Source organism: Chanodichthys erythropterus, chromosome 17 (assembly GCF_024489055.1).
Source record: "Chanodichthys erythropterus isolate Z2021 chromosome 17, ASM2448905v1, whole genome shotgun sequence".
Taxonomy (NCBI): Eukaryota; Metazoa; Chordata; class Actinopteri; order Cypriniformes; family Xenocyprididae; genus Chanodichthys; species Chanodichthys erythropterus.
The window spans coordinates 22,926,760-22,937,311 of NC_090237.1; the positions used below are offsets into that span (position 1 = coordinate 22,926,760).

General features: G+C 42.7%; 1 protein-coding gene across 1 annotated transcript; it reads right to left on the reverse strand.

Moving 5' to 3' along the window:
- Nucleotides 1–9,073: 9,073 nt before the first annotated feature.
- Nucleotides 9,074–10,060, reverse strand: LOC137004917 (olfactory receptor 1E16-like). Its single transcript, XM_067365626.1, has one exon. The coding sequence runs from the start codon at nucleotides 10,025–10,027 to the stop codon at nucleotides 9,074–9,076; it is 954 nt and encodes a 317-aa protein (XP_067221727.1). The 5' UTR covers nucleotides 10,028–10,060.
- Between the last annotated feature and the right edge of the window lie 492 nt (nucleotides 10,061–10,552).

Below are 10,552 nucleotides of genomic sequence, written 5' to 3' on the forward strand. Positions count from 1 at the left end.
CAGAATACCTTTGGCAATATTCTAAACAAATAGAGACTAAACATGATGGAAAAAGATTGAAATATCATTCAATTGTACATTAACAGCTGAATTTGTATCAGATGTCACACTACAAATAGCTGTCACTGAGAATACTTATTTCTGTGAATAAGTATGAAATGAATGTGTAGTTTGCATAATTTCTAAGGTTTTCAAACATAGTTTTGAATGGATTTGGATGGATCTTTGTGATCTCTCTTTGTTTCCCCCATTGCTGCTAAGGTCCCGAGGAATTTTTATGGCGGGTCTGTGGCCAACCTTAGGAAGTAGTCTCTAGATGGGTGAAGGGCAGAAACTGCCTGTGGACCAATGAGAAGTTCTGTCCTTCCCAGGTTTGGTACAAAAGGTCTTCTTCTTGCCCTCTAAGAGAGGTCTGGATGTTGTCCTTATATCTTTATCTGATGTCATTGGACAGTTTGTTTGTGTTAGTCCACCAAGATCCAATCAAAATGTAGCAAACCTTTGTCCACTGTTACGGACAGAGCCATAAACTGGGCCCTGGAATGTGCTGTTCACTACAAGTTTCAGACACCGGTTCCCGCTAAGGCATTCCCCATTAGCATTCTAGGACGCAATGTCTCACTCTCTGTTCTCAGGGAACCATGGTTATATGCGTAACCTGAGACATTTTCCAAGCACAACACAGTGAGACTAATGAATGTAGGACAGCTTCTTTATTATTACTCTAATGAAAAAAATAAAAAACTTTTATGTGCTTGTCAAAAAAAAAAAAAAATGGGCATAATTACCAATATATGTAATTGTTGTTATATAAAAAGAAATTTACAAACAATACAACAAATTGTCACGGTTGCTGATCCGCTGTCTCACCCTGTTGTCTTGTGTACGTGTGTTTTGTCACGTAATCGGTTGTGTGGGCGTCGCCGCTGATTATCTTGATCAGCGGCAGCTGTTCGTCATCTACTCAGCCTATTTAATGCCCTGTCTTTCGTCTCATGTTTGTCAGATCGTTGTATGGAGTTTCCCGTGTGTTCCCAGTGTTCCTCGTGTGTGTTACCTGTTAGATTGGAGTTCTTTGTGTCTTCGTGTTCCTGTCTCGTGTTCTTCGTTGGATCTACTCGCACTGACCAGCTCACCACGGACTTCACACGATCTTCACTCACCATGGACTTCCACACGATCTTCACTCATCACAGACCTGCAGCCACGATCTTCACTCACCTGTTCCACGGCCCATCGAAGTCCCTGCGTCGCCGCTCTCCTGCAGTCCTGTGAACTTTGCTTGTGTTTACCTGGTGTGAAGCTCAATAAATGAGATTTAACTTGCACTGGCATCTGCCTTGTTTTTCCGTGACAGAACGATCTGACCAACATGGATGCAGCAATTTCAGCGGCGCTGACTGAATTCATCAATCACAGTATTTCACGGATGGATCAGCAGCAGGAGAGCATTTCGTCCGCTGGCCGCGCTGTGCAGGCCCTGGTGACGCAGGTGTTCGAGCTCTCTCAGCAACTCCAACAACTGCGCAATCCCACTGCACCGCCCACGCCATCTGTTCCCCCTACACCGCCTGAACGAGGAGAACATCCGGAGCCACGCTTGCCTGTCCCACAACCTTACGCTGGTGAGCCGAATTTCTGCAGAGCCTTTATGAACCGTTGTTCCATGCATTTCTCACTTCAGCCTCGAACCTTCGAAAGATTTGTGGGGGACGGCGGTGTGGGAGAACCAGGATCCATGCTGTTCCTCGTTTCAGGCACTCGCCACAGAGATGAAGAGAGTCTTTGACTGTGCAAGGAGGTCGCTGGCAAGGAGGCAGCCCGCCGACTCATGGAATTGAAACAAGGGAACCGCACCATTGCTGAGTACTCTATCGAGTTCTGGACTCTCGCGGTTGAGTGCCGATGGAACGAGGAGGCGCAGCGGGACATCTTCCTGCATGGGTTGGCTGACCGTGTCCACAAGGAGATTTATGTCTTGGACTTGCCACAAGATCTCAATGGCCTCATCGATCTAGCTCTATGGGTAGACTCCCGTCTTAATCGTATGGAGCGCTTTTCCCGGCCGGACTGTGGAGCTAGCGGCACGGAGGTATGGGCAACCAGCATGGGAGACACGGTCAGCCACACCTTCGACTCTGAGCCCATGCAGGTAGGGAGAGCTCAGCTTTCCCGGGAGGAGAGAGAAAGGCGGAGGTCCCAAGGACTTTGTATTTACTGTGGAGGAGCTGGGCACTTTCTGAACACATGCCCGGTAAAAGGTCGAACCCGGTAGTAAGAACAAGGCTACTATCGGGTGGGATCTCTGCGAAAAAGCCCTCACCATCCACTCTCCTTCCAGTAAGACTAAGATGGGTCACTCACTCAGTCACCTGTCAAGCCTGGCTGGATTCCGGAGCCGAAGGTAATTTCATGGACACTCAGTTTGCACGAAAGTTACACTTACCCATCGTTTCACTCACCAAACTGATTTCTGTCGACGCACTCAATGGCCAGAGCCTTCCGGACATTTCATTCTCCACTGAAAACATAACCATGATCACCTCCAGCAACCATACTGAACCCATCCAGTTTCTACTCATGGACTCTCCCCTAGCACCCATTGTTCTTGGACACCCCTGGCTCACTAAACACAATCCCAGGGTGGACTGGCAGCAGCTTTCCATTCTGGAATGTAGCACACAGTGTCATGAGTCTTGTCTTGTGTCTGCTTGTTCGTCTGTTTCTGTTCCTGTGTTACAGGAGAAGGTAGCGGATCTGTCAAACGTGCCCGCGGAGTACTTGGATCTGAAGGAACTGTTCAGTAAGTCCCATGCTGCTTCTCTCCCTCCGCATCGTCCCTATGACTGTGCTATAGAGTTACTGACTGGTAAGTCTCCGCCTAAGGGCAAGCTATACTCTCTTTCTGTTCCTGAGAGGGAGGCCATGGAGAAATACATTTCTGATTCTCTAGCAGCGGGGTTCATCCGTCATTCCTCTTCTCCAGCGGGGGCGGGAGTCTTTTTTGTTGGGAAGAAGGACAGATCCTTGTGAACTTGTATTGATTACCGGGGACTGAACAACATCACGGTAAAGAATACGTACCCTTTGCCGTTGATTGTCTTCAGTCTTTGAGAGGTTGCAAGGAGTGTCCATTTACACAAAATTGGATTTACGCAATGCTTATCATTTGGTTCGCATCAGGAAGGGGGATGAATGGAAGACCGCCTTTAATACCCCCAGACGGCACTTTGAATACTTCGTCATGCCCTTCGGGCTGTCCAACTCCCCGGCGGTCTTCCAAGCACTCGTCAATGACGTGTTGAGAGATATGGTTGACCAGTTCATATATGTTTACCTGGATGACATATTGATTTTTTCCTCGTCTCTCCAGGAACATGTTCAACATGTCAGATGAGTGCTTCAACGACTGCTAGAGAATGGGCTTTTTGTCAAGGCAGAAAAATGCGATTTTCATGCACAGTCTGTTTCCTTCCTAGGGTACATCTTGTCATCTGAGGGAATTCGCATGGACCCTGACAAGGTTAAGGCTGTGGTGGATTGGCCAAGTCCAGATTCCCGTAAGGCCCTACAGAGGTTCCTGGGGTTTGCCAATTTTTACCTGCGTTTTATTCGCAATTTCAGCCAACTAGCCGCGCCTCTGACTGCCTTGACTTCCCCCAGAATGACGTTCAGGTGGTCTGACGCAGCCGAGGCTGCTTTCTCCAAACTGAAGAGCCGCTTCGTTTCAGCTCCCATTCTGATAGCCCCTGATTCCACACGTCAGTTCGTGGTGGAGGTCGATGCGTCAGAGGTGGGGGTAGGTGCAGTTCTGTCCCAGCTTTCTCCCACAGACGATAAGATGCATCCCTGCGCGTTTTATTCTCATTGTTTGTCCCCAGCCGAACGCAATTATGACATTGGTAACAGGGAGTTGCTGGCGGTCAAGTTAGCGTTCGAAGAGTGGCGTCATTGGTTGGAAGGTTCGGGAGTTCCTTTTATCGTTTGGACCGATCATAAGAACTTAGAATATATCAGATCTGCTAAAAGACTAAACTCAGGCAGGCTCGGTTTTGAATTTTCTCTCTCGTGCCGCCCAGGTTCTAAAAACATCAAACCAGATTCATTGTCGCGTATTTTTGATCCATCCGAATGCCCCTCTACTCCCGAGTGCATTCTTCCCGAGACATTAGTGGTCTCCACTCTGACATGGGAGATCGAGTTGAAGGTCAAGTCGGCCTTAGAAGGGGTAATGCCTCCGCCCAGGTGCACACCGAATCGATTGTTTGTGCCAGAGAAGTTAAGGTCCAACGTTATCAGATGGGGGTATTGTTCCAACATGGCCTGTCATCCAGGGGTCAATCGCACTAATTTTTTGGTCAAGCAATGATTCTGGTGGCCTGCTATGGCTCGTGACGTTCGCAATTTTGTTTTGGCTTGCTCTGTTTGTGCCATTGGTAAGACTTCCAATCGTCCCCCGGATGGGTTACTTCAACCGCTGTCTGTCCCTTCGAGACCCTGGTCCCACATTGCGCTAGATTTTGTCACCGCCCTCCCACCCTCCCAGGGGAACACGGTCGTTTTGACCGTAGTGGACCAGTTCTCGAAGGCGACTCATTTCATCCCTTTGTCCAAATTACACTCTGCAAAGGAGACAGCGGACAGGGGTTCCCAGTTTGTGAATTATGTAAGTTGCTGGGGGCGACGGTTAGTCTTTCGTCTGGGTTTCATCCTCAGAGCAATGGCCAAACCGAGAGAGCCAACCAATATTTGGAAAGAATGTTGCGATGTTTGTTTGGTTTCCAAGAATCCTTCCTCCTGGAGCCAGCAACTCTCTATGATTAAGTACGCACATAATTCGTTACCAGTGTCTTCCACGGGCCTCTCACCGTTCAAATGTAGTTTAGGGTACCAGCCACCTATCTTTCCCAGTCTGGAATCCTAAGTCGCTGTCCCCTCCGTTCACGCCTTTTTCCAGAGGTGCCGCCGCACATGGAGTAGAGCCCGCGAGACTCTCCTCCAAGTGAGGGCGCGCACCATGGCTAAGACCGATCGCCACCGGTCGAGGCCTCCCGTATACGTCGTGGGTCAAAAAGTGTGGCTTTCAACCAAGAACATTCCGCTCCATCTCTAATAAGCTTGCTCCTAAATTCATCGGCCCGTTTCCTGTCACCAAGATCATCAGTCCGGTGGCAGTCCGCCTCAAACTTCCTCCAGCGTACAGGAGAATTCATCCCGCCTTTCATGTGTCCAAAATTAAGCCTGTGTTTCATTCACACATTAATCCGCCGTCTCCGGTTCCCCCCACCGCCGCGACTTGTAGACGGGGAACCCACTTATTCGATCAATCGTATTCTGGACTCGAGAAGGAGGGGACGCGGATTCCAGTACTTGGTGGACTGGGAAGGTTACGGTCTGGAGGAGAGAAGTTGGGTACCTGCTAGGGACATCCTGGATCACTCCCTCATCGATGATTACAATCGACAGGTAGGTGCGTTCATGGCATTCCCAGGAGGGGGGGAATGTCACAGTTGCTGATCCGCTGTCTCACCCTGTTGTCTTGTGTACGTGTGTTTTGTCACGTAATCGGTTGTGTGGGCGTCGCCACTGATTATCTTGATCAGCGGCAGCTGTTCGTCATCTACTCAGCCTATTTAATGCCCTGTCTTTCGTCTCATGTTTGTCAGATCGTTGTATGGAGTTTCCTGTGTGTTCCCAGTGTTCCTCGTGTGTGTTACCTGTTGGATTGGAGTTCTTTGTGTCTTCATGTTCCTGTCTCGTGTTCTTCGTTGGATCTACTCGCACTGACCAACTCAACTCACACGATCTTCATTCACCACGGACCTACAACCACGATCTTCACTCACCTGTTCCATGGCCCATCGAAGTCCCTGTGTCGCCGCTCTCCTGCAGTTCTGTGAACTTTACTTGTGTTTACCTGATGTGAAGCTCAATAAATGAGATTTAACTTGCACTGGCATCTGCCTTGTTTTTCCGTGTACTATAGAGACAAACTACACAAATACTATAGAGATACAAATTAAATAAACTTGTTTTTCAGATACAGTAGGTTTATTTACTATGTATACATTTCTTTAACCTCTTTTGTTCTTTTATTAACATTAATGACAAATATAGGCTACGGTCTGATAAGACCGAATCCATGGTTCCCTTGCGATACTACATGAGTACTGCATCGTTTGTGTTATTAATTAATATAGATTATTAATAAGACAGGACCCTATGGGGAAAATGCAGTGTGAACTGAAGTGTGATCTGCATGGGCATTGGTTTGTAAAGTTAAAGAAAATTAACCAATAACGGCGCGGAACGCGCAAGCCAATGGTGAGCGAGCATGCTCAAGCCAAAAGGGGTGGGTCTGGTGCTATAAGCGGCCGTCTCACCATGGCCTCGCCTCCCTGCTCGCCACTCTCTCAGGAAAAAGAGAAGGAAAAAAAACCGTTGGTTTTGTATATTGTCAACTCCCATGTTGGCCGAGCACAAACGTGAATGGCTGATAATGCATTACAATTTGTAAAAAAAGTCGTGCTCCATCCTTGATCATTACTGCAAGTAATAAGACAGACAAGCTGCATTAATCAACACATTTTTAGACAATACTGGACCCGCATCTGAATAGCAGAACTACAGAAATGTGAGTTAGCCGGTTAGCAGGAGACATACAGACCAGGTTGTACGTTACACAACATAACATAGAAAACTACGAATTTTGAACCCTAACCCTAAACATCAATTATTAATCATATTTACAGTGTGAGATTCAGAGGAGCAAGCTGGTCCAAATAAACTGGGCATTGATCTTTATTTTAAGACCAAGCGTTTTATAAAGGTTTGAGATTGTGTAGAGGTTTGAGATTGAAAAAAAAATTGTTGTAAAAATGTTTTGTTTGTAAACCAACCTTTATTGGACATTAATTGCATTAGTATTTCTTCCTTACTATACAGTATATGGGGGGAGTGTGCACTAATCAATATACAATTTGTACAGTATAAAAATCTTTTCCCTGTAGAGAGTCCCTGTAAACCACATATGCCAACATGTCCTGTATATGTATGTGTTCTTAATGCATTTATAAACATTTTACGGAACACTGAATATAAATGCAATTAATGTCCGATAAAGGTTGCACTTAATTAATGGCATTTTCCCATTTTCTGTGACCTAATCTAAAGTGAGAACTAGTTACAGTTAATATTGTTAACAAATCATATAAAACATCTAACTCTTCACATATGAGCTAATTAAACAATAATAATTTGGTTAATTACAGTGACCATGAATTAAAGAATATAGCCTATATTAACTATATTAATTAATTAATATAGTTAATTATTAATACATTACAATGTAGAGAGTAGAGACTTCAATATGTTAACTATAAATGAACTATAAATATCTATAAATAAACATTTTTGCAAAAAAAAAAAAAAAAGTGAAATAAATGTATTTGAATTTGCCCTCAATGACATTGAAAAAAAAAATTATAACACTTTGGTGGCTGACATTAAAATTATTTTCAAGTGTCTAAATTATAAAAACAATCTGCATTATTCCTTCACTGGACTTCTCCCCACAACAGTTTTTGCATGCGATCCTGTTTCTTTAATGATTATAGTATATATTGAACATTGAAGCATTGCTGTCTACATCTGCGTCTTTTGTTTTTATTACCATCATCTCTCATTCTCATTCATTGTATTCATTAACTTATTAAAACATTGTCTTTACCAAACCTGATCTTTGGTATTTGCGTTATTCCTGATCCATTTATTTGCAATTATTTATTAACAATAATAATTTCAAAAATGTCTTGCTTAAATATTTTGTCTTTTCAATTTGTTTTGTATTAGTGATGGGAAGTTCGGATCATTTTACTGACTCTGACTTTTGAGTCTCGTTCAACAAAATGAACAAATCTTTTTTCGAGTCATTTCGTTCATTTTAGCAAAATGTAATTAAAATGTTACGTGTTACTTCCCCAACACATCTACTGCTTATGCAAATGTTGATCCCACTACAAACAATACAAAACTACAAGATTCAGAAATGATTCATTCTTTACCTGGGTCTTCAGTTTATGACAAGCTGATTAAGCTCACTTCACCTCTTGTCTGACAAGTCTTCGGGTTTAAGTCATTCCTTAATGACGTGACAGGCAGTCCCATGCTAAACCATTGCAGTCTGAGCCGGTAAGAGAATTGATTAGTTCTCTTCATAAGTCTTTCGGGTTTTTGAGTCGTTTCTTAAACACGTGACAGACCCATACACTAAGCCAATGCATTCTGAGCCGGAAAGAGAATTGATTAGTTCTTTTTATGAGTCTTTCGGGTTTTTGAGTCGTTCCTTAAACACGTGACAGACCTATACACTAAGCCAATGCATTCTGAGCCGGAAAGAGTCAGCTTTAACAGTTGTAACACAAACTCAAACAAAACTGGAGAGTTAACGTTATTTATAATGTGCTTGGGTCACACAGCATAGTGTATGAGTATGTCACATGATTAAGGAACGACTCAAAAACCCAAAAGACTCATAAAAAGAACTAATCAATTCTCTTTCCGGCTCAGAATGCATTGGTAGCGTATGGGAGTGTCACGTGATTAAGGAACGACTCCAAACCCGAAAGACTCATGAAATGAACTAATCAATTGAATCATCAGGTGAACTACTTCTAGCAGTACAGAACCTGTAGAATATTGCACATGCGCGACTGAACGAATCACCCCCCGAGACGACTCGTTCTTCCCGAGTCACATTAAAGATTCGTTCAAAATGAACGAATCGTTCAAGAACGACACATCACTATTTTGTATTGGGGTCAGTAACTAAAAACAAACACATACACTACACATACTTGAAATCAGATTGATGCATTCATAAATAAATAAACATAATTTCACTGCTGTTAACCAACACACACATCTAATGTGTCCACTCTACATGTTTATTTTCTGCATGTACACTTTTATTTTCCACTTAATGGATCTAAAAAATATTTGTAAAGTACATATTGTTGTAATTTTAGATCATTTAATTCACAGTGATTGAAGATCACATAGACGATCATTACAGTCATTTTGAAACATTCACTCTAATTTGTGCAGATCTGTTGTTAAGCATTTTTCGGATTAAGTCTTTGATTTTAGCTGTGGTTAAAACATAAATGATGGGATTTAGCATTGGTGGAAGAGTTAATGAAAGAGTTCCGCTGATGATCTTAGCATTAGCAGAAGATGCAGAAACAATATTGGATATTATGGGAAGAAAGAATGATCCAACTACCAAAAGGTGAGAAACACAGGTCTTTAGTGCTTTAAAACGTCCTTCCCAAGTTGTAATTTTACATAAAGCAATAAAAATGCCCAGATATGACAGGACTATAATGAAGGGTGGTGCTACAAGGAAAAAAGCTTGAATGAGAATTGCTATAACATTATTAATGCTACTGTCATTGCATGGCATCCTCACCAATCTGTCATAGTCACAATACCAACTCTCTATCACATTGGATTTACAGAATGAAAGTCTGGTCATCAAAGATGTTGACAGTGTTACAAGAAAGGTGTTAAATGCCCATATTACTGAAAACAATATAGCCATGAACTTATTATTCACTATAGCATTATATCTTAGTGGCAAACAGATTGCAATGAAACGATCAAATGCCAGAACAACAAGAGTGTATGTCTGCACAGTAATAAAGAAGTTCACAAAAAACATGTTTGCCAAACAAGCATTGTATGAGATGTACTGTGAGTCAAAAACAAAATTCTTGATCATGTTAGGGATCAGTGCATTAGTTTCACCAATATCAGCCAAGGCCAAGTTAAACACACCAATGTACATTGGACTGTGCAGGCTCCGGTGAAGAGCTATAATGAGAAGGACTATTGAGTTCCCAATTACAGAAATAATATATATGATAAATAAGAATATATAGAAGTAAGTGCTGTACGGTGCATCTGTAAGCCCAGTGATGAAAAAGTATTCTGGATGAACAATTGAGATATTCTGGGATAAACTCATGGCAGCTTAGCGTTTGTTGTTTTGCACAGGCTGAAAATATAAAGTACTATGAAGAAATAACAAAATATGGACTTTACTAAACTGTCATCTCACATTTTAATATCTATTTTCAAATGTTGAAAATATATCTTTATGTAAACCTTCTGCATAATATTTGAATCACAAACTTGTCTAAATAATCTAAAAGTTTTAGAGCCAGAGCAAACAATGACAGCGTCTGAACGCTTGTGAGCTGCTTTGAGTTAAATTAGTCCATTATAAATGCTCGTCCTTATTCTCTCATGTAGCAAAGATCATTGGACATCTGCGTCATTGAATCCAAATATATCTACTTATTCGTCTCTTGAGAGCTTTCAGACAACACAGTGATGTAATATTGTACTGTATATTGAAGTAAATGTTCTGGGCACAGCTTTAGTTTTGATAATCATTTTGTTCACTGGCCACAAAATTCCCCTTTGTGTTCTCATTAGTGCACATTGTTTTAAGTTCAATATGTCTCTGAACTGCATTTGGAGGCAAGAG

Coding starts and splice junctions, on each gene's coding strand:
- LOC137004917 (XM_067365626.1), bottom strand. CDS start 10,027: ATGAGTTTATCCCAGAATATCTCAATTGTTCATCCAGAATACTTTTTC.